The sequence below is a fragment of the Aquarana catesbeiana genome, linkage group LG12 (assembly GCF_042186555.1).
Source record: "Aquarana catesbeiana isolate 2022-GZ linkage group LG12, ASM4218655v1, whole genome shotgun sequence".
Classification (NCBI taxonomy): domain Eukaryota; kingdom Metazoa; phylum Chordata; class Amphibia; order Anura; family Ranidae; genus Aquarana; species Aquarana catesbeiana.
The window spans coordinates 231,005,497-231,026,547 of NC_133335.1; the positions used below are offsets into that span (position 1 = coordinate 231,005,497).

At 45.2% G+C, this 21,051-nt stretch overlaps 1 protein-coding gene across 4 annotated transcripts in view; it reads left to right on the forward strand.

Moving 5' to 3' along the window:
• Window positions 1–21,051, forward strand: part of SDK2 (sidekick cell adhesion molecule 2) — an 818,277-nt gene that overhangs the window by 747,499 nt on the left and 49,727 nt on the right. For all 4 annotated transcript variants that reach the window (XM_073606891.1, XM_073606893.1, XM_073606892.1 and 1 more), the window contains 3 exons: window positions 511–612; window positions 3,076–3,191; window positions 16,224–16,410. In XM_073606891.1, coding sequence (XP_073462992.1) covers window positions 511–612; window positions 3,076–3,191; window positions 16,224–16,410 — 405 coding nt within the window. The remainder of the gene's footprint in view (window positions 1–510; window positions 613–3,075; window positions 3,192–16,223; window positions 16,411–21,051) is intronic.

Genomic DNA, 21,051 nt, shown 5'->3' on the forward strand with positions numbered 1-21,051 from the left:
TGTCAGTGGAAATAAGGCCTCATCGTTGATGTCAGTGGAAAGAAGAGTGGCCCATCATTGGTGTCAGTGGAAGTAATGGTGCATTTTTGTTAGTGTCAGGGAGAGGAATAGTGCCCTATCATTGGTGCCAGTGGAAATAATGTCTCATTGTTGGTGACCGTAGAAGGAATAGTGTCCCATCATTGGTGTCAGTGGAAGAAAGAGTGGCCCATCATTGGTATCAGTGGCCCATCATTTGTGTCAGTGGAAATAAGGCCTCATCGTTGGTGTCAGTGGAATGAATAGTGTTCCATCATTAGTATCAGTGGGAGTTATAGTGCCCCATCATTGGTGTCAGTGGGATGAATGTTGCCCCCTAGGGGCTGCATAAAGGCAAGCAAAGAGATACATTTTGGAGACCACTGTATTAGTTCTCAAAGTAGCTGAAAGGCATCAAACATTTTTTTCCCAGGATAACCCGTACAATATATTTGAATAATCTTCCTGCCACCATTTTGTCTGTTGTGTCAGATTTGAACAAGCACAAGCGATACGAGATCAGAATCAGCGTGTACAACGCGGTCGGGGAAGGACCGGCAAGTGTTCCCCAAGAAGTGTTTGTGGGAGAAGCAGGTGAGAGTTTGTTTTTAATACATTTATATTTATTGGAGTACCTTTGTCAATTGTTTTCATGTTGGCCATACACATTATTATTATTATTATTATATAGAATTTATATGACGCCGACCGTTTGCTCAGCGCTTTACAATATGAGGGCCGACACTACAATACAATTCAATACAAGAGGAATCAGAGGGCTCTGCTCTTTAGAACTTACAATCTACACATGAAGATCACCGATCTTATGGATTTACATGACCTTTAAAAAAAAAAAAAAAAAAGTTACATTCAGATGCAAATTTCTTGCAGCAACAATTTTTTTTTTCTTTTGTCATTCACTGCAGCACAAGTCGGTTACCAGGATCCGGCCAATGATTTATGGGCGGTACCTGCTGATCGGCTCAGCGAATCACAGTACAGAGCCTTGTGTTTACTAACAACACAGGGCTCTGTACACAGAGCTGCCATGTGTCTGTGTTTTCTCCCTGCTAAAACACATTCACCTCTCTTCATAAAAGCAGCACACATTAACACTTGTTAGGCACACAGTTAACCCTTTAATTGCCCCTTGATGTTAACCTCTTCCCAGCCAGTGTCATTGGTACAGTGACAGTGTATAGTATTAGCACTGATCACTGTATTAGTGTCACTGGTGCTGTCATTTAGGAATAGTGCAGTGCTGAAAAGCAAAAAATGGTCTGGTCATGAAGGGGGTAAAACCTTCCGGAGCTGAAGTGGTTAAACACATTGACACTATTACAAGATTAAAGTATAAATAGTTGATAGAAAATAAACATATATTTATTAGTACTTTCAATAAAATAGATTTTAAAACAAGAAGAAAACACACCATAAATCAAAGACTAATGAGCACAAAGGGCACAGTAGAGGGGAGGCAGAAAAGCACAATACTGGGATCAGCAGGGCACACTACGGGGGGGGTGGGAGGGGGGTGGTAGAAGAACACAATTCGGGAGGGTAAAGAGCGCACAATACAGGGGGGAGGCAGAAGGGCACAATATGGGGGGGAGGGGGGCAGGAGGTAAAAAATACTGGGATAAGGAGGTCAGAGTATGGGGTGGGGTGGCAATAGGGGGGGTCAGGAGGGCACAGGACAGGGGGGAGGAGGCAGAAGGGCATAATACTCGGATTAGGAGGGCATAATATGGGGGATTCGGAGAAACAGTAAGGGGGGGAGGCAGAAGGGCACAATACGGGGGGGGGGGGGTCAGGGGGGGCACAATACAGGGATCAGGAGGGTACAATACTAGGATCAGGAGAGCACAGTACAGGGCATAAGGCAGAAGCGAGGGGTCAGGAGGGCACAGTACTGAGATCAGGAGAGCACATTATGTGGGGGGGGGGGGGGGATCAGGAGGGCACAATACAGAAGAGAGGCAGAAGGACACAATATATGGGGAGTGCAGGAGGAAACAATATTTGGATCAGGAGGGCACAGTACAGGCGGGGAGGCAATGGGGGGGGGGGTCAGGAGGCACAGTACAGGGGGAGGCAAAAGGGGGGGTGAGGAGGGCACAGTACGGGGGGGCAGGAGGGCACATTATTGGGATCAGGAGGGCACAGTACAGGGGGGAGGCAGAAGGGCACAATACATGGGGGGGGGGGCAGGAGGAAACAATACGGGGATCAGGGGGGGAAAGTATGGGGGGTGGGGGGGTCAGGAGGGCACAATACTGGGATCAGGAGGGCATAGTACAGATTGTGGGACACAGCCATCCTAGGACAGCTTAGTAAAAAGCATGACTGCCCTAGCAAGTCTGGGACAGTTGGCAGTATGATATAATGCAAAATTATCATGGGGCCCCCATGCACCTGAGGCCCCCTGGGCAATGCCCATGCAAAATGGAATAAAAAAAGTTTTGCCTTTAGTTCTACTTTTCAAAGTGTTTTTTTTTATCTTGCCTGGCAAGAAGAAAAAGATGCATTGTATCTTTTTTTTTTTTTTTCACTCTTGCAGTAGATGTGCTACCGGAAAATAGAATTTTTTTTTACTGTAGTCTATGCTGTGATATTCTAGGTATGGGCGCCACATTCCAAATGATATTATCAGCCATGTACATTATATTGAAGGTATTCAGAACAGACTATGACTTTACAATCACGACACCTGGGAACATTTTGGCCATGGTGAAAGCCAAACTACTACATTGTGATACATTGTGAAGGCCACCTACCTATAGACACAGCATGGACAATGCTCTGAGCTGTGCAACCTTGGTCATTGCAATTCTCAGTACAAGGACTTTATCTCATAATCCTGCACCTTCATATTGATCTGAATACACATCAACCTTCATTGTGAACAGTGCAGAGTGTTGTGTTGTGAATGTCATGGTGTGTGTGTGTGTATGATATACACTTACTATGGGCACAGCGTTTATAGCCTTACAGCGCTGGAATTCTGGGTTCAAACAGGAAATAAATACTGTACATTCTTCCATTTCTTTCTCTTAGTGCCCACAGCTCCACCGCAGAACGTCGCTATACAGACCGCCACGGCGGTACAGCTGGATGTGACATGGGACCCTCCACCTCTGGAGACACAGAACGGAGACATCCAGGGATACAAGGTAAATTATTTGTGAGGCCCATTCCTGGAGGGTCATTTATGCCAGCAAAACAGATTAACACACATGGAATGTATTTTTTGCCTGCCAAAGATGCAGAAAGCAATTCAACAACCCTACAGATCTTTTTAAACCATAGTGCAATATGCCTGAAAAGTCCATTGTTTTTCTAATTCCTTATATATACTCAGTCTAGGACGTGGCATATTATATAATTAATTGTGCTGTCCACAGTGCCCCCCTGTGGTGACAACACTTATATACTTATACGACCCTACAGATCTGCCAACCTCCACTGTGCTAACCAGAAATTATACTGCAAATGCATTTTATAAGTGGCCATCTTCTCCATAAACTGCGATTAGCATCTTTGCTTACATAGAACTAGTCAGGGGTGAGCTTTTCTTAGAATCTCCACATTTACGCTGCTCTATCTGTGCAGCCTTATCACTAAGTGTGTGTGTGCTGTGCTGTTTTTCACTTGTATTCCTTCCCTGTTAAAAGCAGACGTGTCAGGCTGTGAGGCCCCCTAGTGGTGGCTGACCAGTCTCCTCCCTGTGCTTAGAGCTGATTGACAATGTCTCTGGGCTGCTGGAGGAAGATAAAAAAACTGTCCTATAACAAAGGCTCTCATTTTATTTCACTTAATTTGCCGGGAATGCGGGGGAACGCAGTTCCGGCACCTCCAGCACTGAATGTATCTAATGACAAGGGGTGCTGGGGTGTGCTGCAGGGTCTACTGATGCTGGCTGCTGGAAGATCTATTGTTACTGGAGGGGACCTGTTTTTGTGTGGTGGCCTATTGTTGCTGGGGAGGTCTATTGTTGCTGGGGGTTCAACTGCTGCTGGTGGGTAAGGGGTGGAACCAAGAGATGTTGCTCGGAGGTGGGTAGGGGCGGAGACAAGAAGTGACTTAGTAGGTGGGTGTTCTAGCACCTATTCACACATATATATATATATACAGTTCTATGAGTGTTATCAGTGAGCTTAGACAGGAGATAGGACATCCTCTGCGGAGGGAAGAAACCTTTACAGCCTGACACTTCTGTTTTGACAGGGAGAGAATACAAGTAATTAAAAAAATGCAAGTAATTCCTAAGAAGTACACTTTGTACGATTATAAAAGTTCAAGAATAAGTGAGTTATTACAGATGCCCACTGGTGACTTTAAAGCCACCCTGTTACCTCTGTGACAAAACCAGACCCTACAAAAGTAGTAGATAAATACCTGGTGGGTGGGAAGACCCAACTCTCTCTCTCTTGAAGAACTCTGGCTATTGATACTGTCTGGCACTTCCAGGTGTATCCCTCGCTATGGTTCCTCTGGTGGCCTGTAGTGGCAAATTGGCTCTCAGGATGAACCACAGCACCCAGCGGGGGGCGCGCTATCCATTGTACCCTGAAGTGTTAGTGGTGTCACCCAAGGCTCTTAAAGAAAATTAAAATTACCCTGCACTCTACACCCATTACCCTGCTCCCTGCATCCCCCATCACCCTGCTCTCTACACCCTCCACATCCCCCATTACCCCGCTTCCTGCACCCCTCATCACCCTGCTCTCTGTACCCTCTGCATTCCCAATTACACCTCACTCTGCATCCTCCATTACCCTGCACCCCTCTGACACACAGCACTCTTTTTTGGGGGCTTCCTACATCTTTAGGATTTGGAGTGAAGCTTCATCTAGAAGGGTGTGTCCACTGGCCTTGGGGCCCCTTCCGTAGCATTGTCAGTGCGCCCCTTGCACTTCCCTAGCCCTACCAGCAGCAGGGGATTCTGGGTGTTGTAATCGGTGATAAGGAGTGAAAAAAAAGGGGACGCGCGGCGTTAAGAAGTTGGTGACCCCTCCTGTTGACCTGATTGGGCCCCATACAGGAGTACTGTCTGTACCCCCCCCACTATCCTTGGTCCCGTGGTGGCCAAAACTCCCGTTTTATTGTCTTCCTTCCAAGAATGTGGGGGGACCCCTTGACACGATCATATATAAAATAAACTTCTCTGAAAAAAAAAAATATCTATTTTCCTCGGCTGCCTGTTCAGAATAACTCCACATTACAACAAAAGAGATCAATTTAAATCAGCTCGTCCTTTTAACACGTTTGAATTGATGACTTTTAAATGATGCTTTAAAATGAAGTGTTCTGGGCTTGGATGGCGCGGTGCTTCTTGGAGTAATTTAGATACACAAATCAGGCACGCTCCTGATTTACTCTGCGCTTGTCAATTGATTGTCAATTTGAAAAAAAAAAAATTAAAAAAATAAAGCTTGAAAGCCGCTATCGAGGGTTTTGTGTTACAAAATAGTCTTTTATGTTTTATCTTCACTCCGGTGTAGAGATAAGAGGCTCTTAGGTTCCAAAGGAGCTGTTATGCATTAAACGCACTTCAATTATTATTGTTATTACTGATTTCTAAATGTGCCGTCTCAAGTGCGGCACTCTACCGAGTAAACAGCATATGTGCACTTATAAAAAAAAAAAAAAGAAATGTCTGCAATAAATATATATGAAGAGGACCTGTCAACGGTGATGGCGGATCGGGGCCAAATGTGTTCAAGGTTTGGGAACACCGAGATTCTGGTGTTCTGAGATGCTAAATGGAAGAAGAGAGCTGATGACGGCAGGATAGCTCTCCTTTTCTTTACCTATATATCTCCTTTCTTCCCTCGATCGCTCTCTTCTTCCCTTTCTTTTTCTCTCTCTTTCTTTCTCCTTTCCTCTCGATCCCCTCCCACCTCTTTCTTTCCTCCTTTTTTCTCCCGTTGTCCTTCCTAGACTTGTGCACAACGGGAAATTTTGTTTAGTTTCGTGTCGTTGTCATTCGTAAAATACATAATTTCGTTCTGTTATATCCGTTAATATGTTTTCAGATAATTCGTTATTACTCGTAGAGCGTCGATATTCGTTATACTGAATCTCGAATCGTGTCGAATTCATTCGTTATATCCGCTATAATTTCTTTCGTATTCGTTGAATTTCGATATTTAGGTATGTATATATATTCGTAGTTTGGAAAGTCGTTTGTTTATTGAATCTATTAACACACACAATGACAGCATCTCTTCTCCTCTGCTCAAATACAATACAACACCCTTCTCACTCAATTCTCAGGAATGCACTGCAGTAATCCGACCTCCAGCACAAAATTAAAGCTGGATTCCGTCCCTGAAAAAAAAAAAAATTAAAAGTCAGCAGCTACAAACACTGTAGCTGTTGACTTTAAATAAGTACTTACCTGTCCTGGGTGCCCACGATGTCGGCCGCCCGAGGCCGACCCGTCTCTCGGCTCTCGGGTCCCGGCACCGCCATCCTAAGTAAGGGAAACAGGCAGTGGAGCCTTGCGGCTTTACTGCCAGTTTCCTACTGCGTACGCGCGAGCGGCGCGGCGCTCTGTGAATGGCCCCGTGGTGTTCTGGGAACACACATAGTTCCCAGAAGGCAACAGGGCCGCTCACCGAGGAGCAGAACACGCCGCGGAATAGGAAGAGGCAGATTACGAAGGCTGCCTAGCAACAAGGGTTTAGGTAAGTTTAAAAAATTTTCTTTTTTTCAAATGTTTTTTATTTTTTAATTTTTTTAGGCTTTTTCATCTAATTTTTTTTTTTTTAGGGTGGCCCTCCACTTTAATCAGCTGATTGGACTGTAAGATTTACTTTGAGTTGACCTTTTGTTTCATTAGACCTTTATCGAATTACTGAATCATGTCGAATTCATTCGTTATATGTGCTATAATTTCGTTTGTATTCGTTGAAATTCGATATTTATGTATGTATATATATTTGTGATAATGATTCGTAGTTTGGAAAGTCGTTTGTTTATTGAATCTATTAACACACACAATGACAGTATCTCTTCTCCTCTGCTCAAATACAATACAACACCCTTCTCACTCAGTTCTCAGGAATGCACTTTGCCAGTAATCCAACCTCCAGCACAAAATTAATCAGCTGATTGGACTGTAAGATTTACTTTCAGTTGACCTTTTGTTTCATTCGACCTTTAACGAATTACCGAATCATGTCGAATTCATTCGTTATATCCGCTATAATTTCTTTCATATTAGTTGAAATTCGTTATTTTTTTTATTCGGATGCACCTGAATGTTCGATAGATGCAAAATTCGGCTGAATTTCGATTCGTTACGAAACGCATTGCACAAGCCTAGTACTTCCCTCTCTCTCTTTTCCTCTTTCTCTTCATTCTCTCCCTTTATCCTTTCCTCTCGCTCACACTCCTTCCCCTCTCTTTCGCTATTCCTTTTCGTCAAGAAAAACAAATATGGAAGGAGTGCTCACACCTAGGGCATTACCGAAAGATCATTTATTAACCGCTTCAGCCCCAGAAGATTTGGCTGCTGAATGACCAAGGCAATTTTTTGCAATTCGGCACTGCACAATGCATGGTCGTGCGACACTGCACCCAAACAAAATTGATGTCCTTTTTTTTTCCCCACAAATAGAGCTTTCTTTTGGTGGTATTTGATCACCTCTGCGGTTTTTATTTTTTGCGCTATAAACAAAAAAAGAGCGACGATTTTCAAAAATAAACACAATATTTTGTACTTTTTGCTGTAATAAATATCCCCATTTTTTGTTTTCTTAAAAAAGAAAATTTTCTCAGTTTAGGCCGATATTTATTCTTCTACATATTTTTGGTAAAAAAAAAAAAAAAAAATCGCAATAAGCGTATATTGATTGGTTTGCGCAAAAGTTATAGCGTCTACAAAATAGGGGATAGATTTATAGCATTTTTTATTTTTTTTTACTAATAATGGTGGTGATCTGCGATTTTTTTTATTGGGGCTGCGACATTATGGCGGACACATCGGACACTTTTGACACATTTTTAGGACCATTGGCATTTATACAGCGATCAGTGCTATAAAAATGCACTGATTACTGTAAAAATGTCACTGGCAGGGAAGGGGTTAACACTAGGGGGCGATCAAGGGGTTAACTGTTTTCCCTGACTATGTGTTTCTAACTGTAGGGGGAGGGGACTGACTTAAAGGAAATGACAGATCGTGGTTCCTAGCTATTAGGAACACACGATCTGTCACCTCTCACAGAACAAACCAGGGATTTGTGTGTTTACACACACACACTCGTCCCTGTTCTGCCTCTCGTGCCCGCGATTGCTCGTGGCCGGCGGTCATCACGAGCATCGACACCCCCGCAGTGCAGCGGGCGCGTGAGCACGTCCCCGCCTGCTATCCCGAACCATCGTAGCTATACGTCGGCTCGCGGGATCGTGCCGACCTACCGCAGTATAATGACGACGGCTGGTCGGCAAGCGGTTAATAAAAAGTTGTATAAAAGTGGGTACTCACAAAATGCAACTGCCAATAAGCCATAAAATACACGGTATATGGACAGGCACAGGACACAGGGTACAGCTGATGTGTTTCAGGGGGCGCACCCCCTTCCTCAGAGCTATGCTGATGAGGAAAGGAAAGGGGTGCACCCCCAAAATGCGTCAGCCGTACCCCGTGTCCTGTGCATGTCCATATACCGTGTATGTTATGGCTTATTGGCAGTTGCATTTTGTGAGTACCCACTTTTTTACAACTTTTTATTAATAAATTATCTTTGGTAATGCACTAGGGGTGCGCGCCTGCAGTTTTTCTTTTTCTTGTAGTTTCCTTTGGATTACCCCATCTGAGGAAGGCAGCATCCATCCGGTCTTGGGATACCATTTTACCATCACTATAACTGTTACCCTTTACTTTAGAAGACCTATTAGCGCTGGAAGTGACTGTTTTTTTTGTATTCCTTTTCCTCACCCTCTTTCCTTCCTTCTCCCTCTCTTTCTCTCTTTATACAGTGGGGAAAAATAATGATGATTTGATCCCCTGCAGATTGTGTAAGTTTTGCCCACTTATAAAGAAATGAAGGATCTATAATTTTTATCATAGGTGTATTTTAAATGATCGAGACAGAATATCAACCAAAAATCCAGAAAAAAAAACATGATACAAATGTTATAAATTGAGTTGCAGTTCAGTGAGTTAAATAAGTATTTGATCCCCTACCAACCAACAATAATTCTGGCTCCCACAGACTGGCTACAGTAGGTGCTCATGTGGCACACAGATCAGTCCTGTCAATGTAAGAAGGTCCTCCTAACGACAACTCGTTATGTGTATAAAAGACACCTGTCCATAGAATCTCTTTCTTCCATTCAAACCTCACCATCATGGACAAGACCAAAGAGCTGTCAAAGGACCTCAGGGACAAGATTGTAGACCTGCACAAGGCTGGAATGGGCTACAAGACCATCAGCAAGAAGCTTGGTGAGAAGGAGACAACTGTTGGAGCGATTGTTCGCAAATGGAAGGAATACAAAATAACTATCAATCGCCCTCGGTCTGGCACTCCATGCAAGATTTCGCCTCATGGGGTGAGGATGATCATGAGAAAAGTGAGGGATCAGCCCAGAACTACACGGGAGGAGCTTGTGAATAATCTCAAGGCAGTTGGGACCACAGTCACCAAACAAACCATTGGTAACACAATACGCTGCCATGGATTGAAATCCTGCAGCTCCCACCAGGTCCAACCTCCTCAAGAAGACATATATACAGGCCCATCTCAAGTTTACCAATGAACATCTAAATAATTCAGAGAAGGATTGGGAGAATATGCTGTGGTCAGATGAGACCAAAATGGAACTCTTTGGCATTAACCCGACTCTTTGTGTTTGAAGGAACAAAAATGCTGACTATGACCCTAAGAACACCATCCCTACAGTCAAGCACAGAGGTGGAAACATGCTTTGGGGCTGTTTCTCTGCTAAAAATACACGCCGACTTTGCCGCATTGAGGGGCCATGTATTGTAAAATCCTGGATGAGAACCTTCTTCCCTCTGAAGATCATGGTCATGGATGGTTCTTCCAGCATGGCAATGACCTAAAACATACTGCAAAGGCAACAAAGGAGTGGCTCAAGTGAAGCACATTAAGTGGCCTAGCCAATCTCCAGACCTTAATCCTATAGAAAAGTTGGGGATTTAGAGAAAATCTGTAAAGAGTGGACCAAAATCCCTCCTGAGATGTGTGCAAACCTGGTCACCAACTACAAGAAATGTCTTACCTCTGAGCTTGCCAACAAGGGGTTCTCCACCAAGTATTTAAGCCTGGTTCAAACCTATGCAGGTTGCCGTTTGCATATTTCAGGTGCATTTTGCGTTTTTCAATACACATTTTTTAATCCATTGAAGTCTAAGCCAGTGTTTCTCAACTCCAGTCCTCAAGGCTCCCCAACAGGTCATGTTTTCAGGCTTACCATTATTTTGCACAGGTGAGTTGATCAGTTTCACTGCCTTAGTAAATACAGTAGTTTCATCTGAAGGAAATCCTGAAAACAGGACCTGTTGGGGCGCCTTGAGGACTGGAGTTGGGAAACACTGGTCTATGCAACCAAAAACCAGGAAAAACGTCCCTGGCCTTTTCCATAACATGCACAGTTGTGAACGTGACCCATAGGAAACCATGTTAAATGGACTGTAGTGTGTTTCTGCAAACCTGAAAATGCACTAAAAAATGCATAGGTGTGAACCAGGCCTACATGTTATGCTTGGCGATCTTGGTGAATACTTATTTTACTCACTGAACTGCAACTCCATTTATAACATTTGTATCGTGTGGTTTTTGTCAGGATTGTTGGTTGATATTCTGTCTCTATCATATAAAATACACCTATGATAAAAATTATAGACCCTTCATTTCTTTGTAAGTGGGCAAACCTACACAATCTGTAGGAGTAAGTAATTATTTTCCCTTCTATATATATTCTTTCTCCCCTTTCTCCCTCCCTCTCACTCACTCCTTCCCCCTCTCTCTTTTCCTTTCCCTCTTAACCCTTCTCCGATTCTCCTCTCCATCTTTCCTTCTCTTCTTTTCCCCCTCTCTCCTTCTTTCTCCTTCCCTCCCCCTTTTCCTCTCCCTCTCCTCCTCTCCCTCCCTCCCTCTTTTCCTTTCCCTCACTCCTTCTGGCTCCTTTCCTTTCCCCCTTTTCCTCTCTCTCACTCCATCTCCCCCTTTTCCTCTCACTCCTTCCCTCTCCCCTTTTTCCATTCCCTTTCCTTCTCTCTCCCCCTTTTTTTTCTCTCTCACTCCATCTCCCCCTTTTCCTCTCACTCCTTCTCGTTCCTTCCCTCTCCCCCTTTCCCATTCTCTTTCCTTCTCTCTCCTTACCTCTCCCCCTTTTCCATTCTCTTTCCTTCTCTCTCCTTACCTCTCCCCCTTTTCCTCTCTCTCACTCCATCTCCCCCTTTTCCTCTCACTCCTTCCCTCTCCCCCTTTTCCTCACTCCTCTCTCCTTCCCTCACCCTTTTCCGCTCTCCTTCACCCTATCTCTTTTTCTTTCCCTCTCAACCCTTTCTTCTCAGATTCTCCTCTCTCCTTCTGTTCTTTACCCTCTCCTCCCTCATTCTATTCTTTTCCCTCTCTATACATCTCGCTCCTTTCCTCTTTCTCTACTTTCCTATCCCCCTCTCTCTTGCCCGCTTTTTTTTTTTCCCCACTTCCTCCCTCCTTCCTCACTCCTCCTAGCCAATTGTGCTCTTCCAACCTTGTGATAACAGTTTGGTGAAGACCCTTTTCTTTTCCAGCATGACTGTGCCCCCCCCTGTATACAAAGCCAGCTCCATAAAGACATGGTTTCACCAGTTTGGTGTGGAGGAACCCAAATGTCCTGCATAGAGATCTCAGTTCAACCCTACTGAACACCTTTGGGATGAATTTAAACGCCAATTGGGAGCCAGGTCTTCTCATCCAACTTCAGTGCCTAACCTCACAAAAATGGGCACAAATTCCCACAGACACCCTCCAAAATCGTGTGGAAAGTCTTCTCAGGAGGGCAAAGTCACAAATGAGGGTCAATTCCATTATTGGCCAGGTTTTTGAAATGGGATGTCCAACAAGCCTATATAGGTAAGATGGTAAGTTGATCTGTCACCCCAAAGGTGCTCAGTAGAGATGAGGTCAGGGACACTGGAGTTCCTTCACACCAAACTGGTCAAACTATCTTGACGAGTTCACAGAAACTCAAGTGACCTAGTACAGAGCCCTGACCTCAACCCTACTGGGCAGCTTTTGAATGAATTGAACTTCTCTTGCCCATTTGCCAATAGAGCATTTGTAAGGTCAGGTACTGATGTTGGATTAGAAGACCTGGCTCCCCATCAGGGCTTCAATTCATCCAAAAGGCATTCAGTAGGGATGGGGTCAGGGCTTTGTGCAGGACACTCGAGTTCCTCCACACCAAACTGGTCACACCATGTCTTTATGGAGCTGGCTATGTACACAGGGCAACGTCATGCTGGAACAGAAAGGGGTCTTCACCAAACTGTTACCACAAGGTTGGAGGAGCACAATTGTCTACAATGTCTTTGTATGAGGGGTCTTCACCAAACTATTACCACAAGGTTGGAGGAGCACAATTGTCTACAATGTCTTTGTATGAGGGGTCTTCAAACTATTACCACAAGGTTGGAGGAGCACAATTGTCTACAATGTCTTTGTATGAGGGGTCTTCAAACTATTACCACAAGGTTGGAGGAGCACAATTGTCTACAATGTCTTTGTATGAGGGGTCTTCACCAAACTGTTACCACAAGGTTGGAGGAGCACAATTGTCTACAATGTCTTTGTATGAGGGGGTATTAACAGTACTCTTCACTGGAGACACCTGCACACATAATTTTGGCCATATTGGTAGTTGTAGTGGTCAGGTGTCTACAAATTTTTAAACATACATTGTAGCTTCCTGAAAAAAACCTCTAAAGTTGTCCATATGTGTGTGCGTGGTAGCATCAGATGGTTTCCCATTGACTTTCACTCTGCGATTTTTCAAGAGTGATCACAAATTTGCATTCTTTTGTTTTTTCACTGCCAAACAAAACTTTGGCATTTATCGCTCTTGCCTGGCATTGCCACCGGAACAAAAGAAGGAAAAGCGGGATAATTGCTCAAAGCGTGCTGGCAGTAATCTTAGATTATGAACGGCGCAAAAAAACAAAAAAACAAACACAGTTTGCAAATATTGGATTTGACGATGAAGCTATTATTTCACAAAGACAATTATCCCCTAAGAACGCCCGAGTTGTACTGCCAAGAGCAGAATCGCACATGTTTACTATTTTATTAATGAAGCCCAGGGGTCTGCGTCACATTCTGACACGACTACTCATATGGTGGAAAAATAGAGCCCAGCTTTAAAAAGGACAGCAGAGGGCGCTCTTGTCCAGGAATTGTGTACTGCGCCCGCTGCAAACATCAACGTCTGTTCCCATGTGCGGAAAAAAAAAAAAATTGTGTTCTTGCCCTTTGCAACCAATCAGTTCCAGGCTGTCATTTTTCCATGCAGTGGTTAGAAATGAATAATTAAATCCCTAATCAGCTCCCGTGTTATCAGCCATGTTGGAAAACTTTTTGTCTTGTTTTTCCAGGAAATTCTTAAGCATTTCTTTTTCTGATAAAGGAAGGGCGAAACCTTTCATGAGAATTAGATACTATGTAGCGCCTCCTAGTTCCTCTTTTGCAGAAGTTAGCGGCTATTTCAAGAAAAAATTAATATCAGGCTCATGGGGGACAAAAAGTTTAGAACTTTAACCCCTTTGTAGCAGCTTATTCCTTTGTTCCAGTGCTGCCCAGTTTGTCTGGGGAACAATGGGCATGGAAGCCCTGTGCAAGCTCCAGGTCCGGACCTGGAGCTTACACGGGTCAAATGTTCTTTCCCCACCCCCGCTGGTTGTCCAAGCACCACCCTAACACCAGAACTTTCTGGGCCACTCCTGGTCTCCGCCCTCTACTCACCTCTGAGCACTGTCCACCTGTTCCACCCCTACCCACCTCCCAGCACCGCCCCTTTTAAAGAACACAGAACCAAGTATAATATTTTGGTGCTAAGTAATTTGTATGGAATTTGTTAATAACAAGCAAGCAGCAAAATTGCCCCCCATCAGCAATAATAGATCCCCCCAGCAACAATAGACATCCTTACCTGAACAGAACAGTAGATCTTTCCCAGCAACAATTCACCACTCTCCCAGAGACATAAGACCCCCCTAACACCAGTAGATCCCTCACCAGCGACAGCAGACCTCACAAGCACCAATAGATTCCCCACATGCAATCGTAGACCTTCCTAGCACAATATATCCCCCACCAGAAATAGTAGACTGCCCCAGCAGGATAGTGTGTCGTCCCCCCTGTGACAATAGGTCAGCCAGCACATCCCACCACCCCTTGCAACAATTGACCTTTCCAGAATGAGTAGACCTTCCCAGCACAATAGATTCCCCACCAGCAACAGTAGACCTCCCCAGCACAATATATCCCCCCACCAACCAGCAATAATAGACCACCCCAGCACAATAGTGCCTCCCCCCCCCCCCCGTGACATTATGACAATAGCTCAGCCAGCACACCCCACCACTCCTTGCAACAATTGACCTTTCCAGAAACATAAGATCCCCCACCAGCAACAGTAGACCTCCCCAGCACAATGGATCCCTCACCAGCAATAGTAGAACTCCCCCAGCACAATAGCGCACCCCTTCCCCGTGACAATAGATCAGCTAGCACACCCCACCACCCTTTGCAACAATTGACCTTTCCAGAAACAGTAGACCTTCCCAGCACAATAGATCGCCCACCAGCAACAGTAGACCTCCCCAGCACAATTTATCCCCCACCAGCAATAGTAAACCACCCCAGCACAATAGTGCACCCCCCCCCCGTGATAATAGATCAGCCAGCACACCCCACCACCCCTTGCAACAATTGAACTTTCCAGAAACAGGAGACCTCCCCAGCACAATAGATCCCCCACCAGCAATAGTAGACCTCCCCAGCACAATAGATCCTTCACCAGCAATAGTACAACTCCCCCAGCACAATAGCTCACCCCTCCCCCGTGACAATAGATCAGCCAGCTCACCCCACCACCCCTTGCAACATAAGAACTCCCCAGCACAATAGATCCCCCACCAGGAACAGTAGATCACCCCAGTACAATACACCCCCCACCAGCAATAGTAGACCCCCCCCCAGCACAATAGAGCCCTCACTAGCAATAGTAGACCCCGCACCCCTTCCCTGTGACAATAGATCACCCAGCACACCACACCACCCCTTGCAACAATTGACCTGCCCAGAAACATAAAATCCCCCACTGGCAACACTAGACCTCCCCAGCACAATAGATCCCCCACTAGCAATAGACCTTTCCAGCACACACTATCCCCCACCAGCAACAGTAGATCTCCCCAGTACAATAGATCCTTCACCAGGAATAGTAGACTTCCCCCCGCACCCCTCCCCGGTGACAATGGATCACCCAGCACACCCCATAACCCCTTGTCATTACACATACATTCAGTACTGCAGGTGCTGGAACTGCGCCCCCCCCTGCAAAAAAAAAGCCCCGTCTACAACTAAGTACCAAAGATTTTTTTACACTCCTTGTGGCCTATTGATGAGGAATTGAAGGGGGTGGGGTGTATGTATTATTGGAATCTTCATCAATACAGTGGACATGTTCCCTTTGCCTACATGACCAAAGCATAGGTTTGCTTTAAAGGAAGCGCACCAATCTGGCAAACTCAGACCCCAAAAACTAATTTGGTGGAAAAGTGCAGCTTTAATCGTATGCAAATGTCGACTTTTCCTGTAGAAGTCAAGCTTGGCTCCAATGGACCTTTAGTGGATTGGATGTCCTCAGCCAATAAGGGGGGGGGGGGGGTAACTAACACTTTTTATATGCCATTATCAACATGTTTTTCAAACTATGTGAAAATTTAAATAAAGATCAAGAGGGAGGGCAGAGAGAAGGAGTGAGAACCCAAATTAGGCTCAAGCGGTCCTAGGCTCATGATCACACAGGGAGATCTGTTAGGTACTCCATATACTCTGCTGTTAATGTCCTGCCATGGTCGGTCCTGTGGTCCCCCAGCCCCATTGTCATTCCTCGAACCTCCCCACAAACTTGAAGCTGAATTTTTCCATGTATAAATAATTTTGTGCCTCTTCCAGATCTACTTCTGGGAAGCCGTGCGGAAGAACGAGACAGAGAAAGTGAGGACGTTGTTCCTCCCGGAGAGTGGGGTGAAGCTCAAAAACCTGACGGGGTACACCACCTACCTGATCAGCGTGGCGGCATTTAACACGGCCGGAGATGGTCCCCGCAGCCTACCCATCCGTGGCCAGACACAGCAAGCAGGTAAGCTTTACAGAACACATGGGTTTCCTATTCCAGCAATCCATAAATACTCAGCCCTCCTGGCTAGGACTTGCAGAACCTCCTCTCTGGCCAACAGGCCCAGTCCATTGTGGGTTCCTTCAGACAATACTCAAACCACTGTGCACAGACGCACCAAGCCTGCTGCCTTACAGCCACATGGACTCCTGGGAGGGTGGAGCAATGAACTATTGCCAACACCCAACTCAGAAGGGCTGTATCCACCTGCCCAATCAGGCTGATGGCTATGGGAAAAACCTAGACCCCAGATTGAAGACTTCATCCCTCCCAAGTCTCTGCAAAGCCTCCTGGCTCCAGAACCTACTTATCCCAGAGGACACTGAACAACCAGTTTTCTCTGTACGAAAACACAACTGCCCAATCGGGTGCTGGCTAGTGGCAACATATGGACCCAAGATTGGAGACCTCATCCCTCCACGTCTCTACGAGGCCCCTGGGCTCCAGGACCTGCTAATCCCAGAGGACACTGAACAACCAGTTTTCTCTGTACCAAACACAACTGCCCCATTGGGTGCTGGCTAGTGGAAACTTATGGATCCAGGATTGGAGACCTCATCCTTCCAAAGTCTCTACGATGCCTCTGGGCTCCAGGACCTGCTAATCCCAGAGGACACTGAACAATCAGTTTTCTCTGTACCAAGCGCACCTGCCCAATCAGGGTGCTGGCTAGTGGCAAAACATGCACCCAGGATTGGAGATTTCATCCCCCTAAAGTTGTTTATTTAGCAAAGGCAAATAGACTGTTCACTTTGCAGGAGAATTTTCCCCAGAGCTTAGTGAATGAGGCAAAGCTCTGGTTGTTCAGTGTCCTCTGGGATGAGTAAGTCCTAGTATGGGTCCTGGAGCCTGAGAGCTTGATAGAAATTTTGGGACCGATGTATTAAAGACAAATAGACTGTTTATTTTGCAAGAAAAGTTGCACTTTGCAAGAGAGTTTTTCACAGAGCTTGCTGAATGAGGCAAAGCTTTGGTTGTTCAGTGTCCTCTGGGATTAGTCCTAGTATGGGTCCTGGAGCTTGCTAGAGATTTTGGGGCTTATTTATTAAAGGCAAATAGATTGTTCACTTTGCAAGATAAATTGCACTTTGCATGAGAGTTTTCCCAAGAGCTTAGTGAATGAGGTGAAAGGTGCTTTCTTATTTATTTTTTTCCTTGCTAGTGTTTGGGTATTCTTTGCAAATTGAAATTTCATCACATTCACCAAGTTCTGGGGAAAAAAACCCCCTGCAAAGTGCAACCTCCCTTACAAAGTGAACAGTTTATTTAAACTGTTTAGTTAATCAACTCCAAAGTCTCTACAAATCCTCTGGGCTACAGGACCCACACAAGAAGTCAACGAATCCAAGGAGACACTGAACAACCAGTTTTCTCTGTACCAAGCACACCCACCCAGGAGAGTATCTACTGCGAGGCAAACAAGATGTATTTTCAGGGGGGCGGTGCCTGTACTTACTCCCCACCCCCCCACCCCTCCGGCCGCCTTCCACAGCTCTTCTGTCCCAACCAAGCAAAGCCAGGGTCAGCTTTGATCGGCTGTTTGTAACAGTAAACCAGAAGCGATGACATCACTTCCGTTTTATTGGAAAACCATCGGTACCAGTTTCAAAAAAATCGAAAGCATTCAAAACCACCGATCTTGGTGTTTTCAATGCTTTTTTAAGTGCCCTCATCGCACGTGTTGGTCCCCTTACGCACGCAAACAGTAATCGTCCCACACACTTGAGGTATCATCGCGAACGTCAGATTCATGGGCAGTAATTCTAGCATCAGACTCCCTCTGTAAACACAAAGCGGTAACATGTAACGGCCTATGGATAGTGAAATATACGTTATTACACGCAATTTTAAAGCGGCTGGGATGGGACGAATTTAGATGGGGGGGGGGGGGGGTGCTTGAATTTAGTCTTGCCTAGGGCAGCACAAAACCAACACACACCACTGCACCCGCTTAGTCAGTGTGCTAGCTGGTGGCAAAACATGGACCCCAGGATTGGAGCCTTCGTCCCTTCCAAGTCTCTACAAAGTCTCCGGGCTCCAGGACCCCAACCAGGATTTACTAGTCCCAGCGGACCATATGTATGGTATATGTAAGAAAAATGAAAAGAACTTAGGACAATACTAAAAGATTCCTAGTAACAAAAAGCCAGCACTTTGGGAGTGTCTGTAACCTGAAGACAAAAAAGGGATTTTCCACTCATTTACAAGGATTGCAAATGCAAAGAAGAGAGAAAATAAAGAAAAAGACAAAAAGAAAAAAAGGGAGACAGAAAACAGTGTAAGGGATACATTGCACTGCCTTGCTGTATTGCATTGTGGATTTTCATAACACTTTGAGATAAAATTGACTCTTAACCATTCTAGCCTTCCTTCGCTGCTCCTTCCAGCTTCAGCACACCGTCCTCGGCCGCCTGGAAAGGGTTGACTTCCTGCTAGTGTTGCGTAATCCCAGCCATGTCTTTGGGCTCCCTCAGAGCAGCCAGTCTCCCCCTAAAGCAAAACGTTGCAGTCATCACCCTGCCCCGAGATTGCCATGTCGCATTAGTCACATTTCCGCAAACCGCTCGCCGCTAAGAGGAGAAGTCTCTGAGCCTCATCCTCTCTGACACCCGCTCGTTTATCCCATTTAGAGTTGTTTATCTTGATGGCTGCACAACGGAAGGTTCCGCATTCGGTTCATGACTTGTCAGAGCACCAACCGGTCCAGGGCTCTCTGTTGCCAAGGCACCAGCAACAGCGTGGAGGTCTCTTAGACAAAATGGCCGGCTGTGGCTGGGCTTCGTGTATTTTGAATCTGCGTTGCCTGTAGCCAGTGACTGAACTCTAAGAGACCTTTAAGGAAGTTCAAAGGGAAGGGACAATGTGCAAAGTGCCCAAGAGTTCACTAGGAGATGATCCAATGCAAGGGAATGCTTGCAGTGCCATGCAAAAGTATTCACCCCTCTTAGCTTTCCACCCAATTTTGTTACATTACAGCCTTTAGTTCAATGTTTTTTTTAATCTGAATTATATGTGATGGATTAGAACACAATAGTCTAAGTTAGTGAAGTAAAATTAGAAAAATATATACATAAAACTATTTTTCAGAAATAAAAAACTGATAATTGGTATGTGCGTATGTATTCACCCCCCTTTGTTATGAAGCCCATAAAAAGCTCTGGTGCAACCAATTACCTTCAGAAGTCACATAATTAGTGAAATGATGTCCACCTGTGTGCAATATAAGTGTCACATGATCTGTCATTACATATACACACCTTTGTGAAAGGCCCCAGAGGCTGCAACACCTAAGCAAGAGTCACCACTAACCAAACACTGCCATGAAGACCAAGGAACTCTCCACACAAGTAAGGGACAATGTTGTTGAGAAGTACAAGTCAGGGTTAGGTTATAAAAAAAAAATATCCAAATCTTTGATGATCCCTAGGAGCACCATTAAATCTATCATAACCAAATGGAAAGAACATGGCACAACAGCAAACCTGCCAAGAGATGGCCGCACACCAAAACTCACGGAGCAGGTAAGGAGGGCATTAATCAGAGAGGAGCACAGAGACCTAAGGTAACCCTGGAGGAGCTGCAGAGTTCCACAGCAGAGACTGGAGTATCTGTACATAGGATGACAATAAGCCGTACGCTCCATAGAGTTGGGCTTTATGGCAGAGTGGCCAGAAGAAAGCCATTACTTTCAGCAAAAAACAAAATGGCACGTTTTGAGTTTGCGAAAAGGCATGTGGGAGACTCCCAAAATGTATGGAGGAAGGTGCTCTGGTCTGATGAGGCTACAAATGAACTTTTTGGCCATCAAAGAAACGCTATGTCTGGCGCAAACCCAACACATCACATCACCCAAAGAGCACCATCCCCACTGTGAAACATGGTGGTGGCAGCATCATGCTGTGGGGATGTTTTTCAGCAGTCAGGACTGGGAAACTGGTCAGAGTTGAGGGAAAGATGGATGGTGCTAAATGCAGGGATATTCTTGAGCAAAACCTGTACCACTCTGTGTGTGATTTGAGGCTAGGACGGAGGTTCACCTTCCAGCAGAACAATGACCCCAAACACACTGATAAAGCAACACTTGAGTGGTTTAAGGGGAGACATGTAAATGTGTTGGAATGGCCTAGTCAAAGCGCAGACCTCATTCCATTAGAAAGTCTGTGGTCAAAGATTGCTGTTCACAAGCGCAAACCATCCAACTTGAAGGAGCTGGAGCAGTTTTGCAAGGAGGAATGTGCAAAAATCCCAGTGGTAAGATGTGGCAAGTCATAGAGACTTATCCAAAGCGACTTGGAGCTGTGATAGCCGCAAAAGGTGGCTTTACAAAGTATTGACTTTAGGGGGGTGAATAGTTATGCACATTGACTTTTTCTGTTATTTAGTCCTATTTGTTGTTTGCTTCACAATAAATAAAATCTTCAAAGTTGTGGGCATGTTCTGTAAATTAAATGATGCAAATCCTCAAACAATCCATGTTAATTCCAGGTTGTGAGGCAACAAAACACGAAAAATGCCAAGGGGTGGGGGGGGGGGGTGAATACTTTTGCAAGGCACTGTTCCTTAATGCACAGTCCAGTGGCAGCCAGGTGACCGTTCCTCCAATCC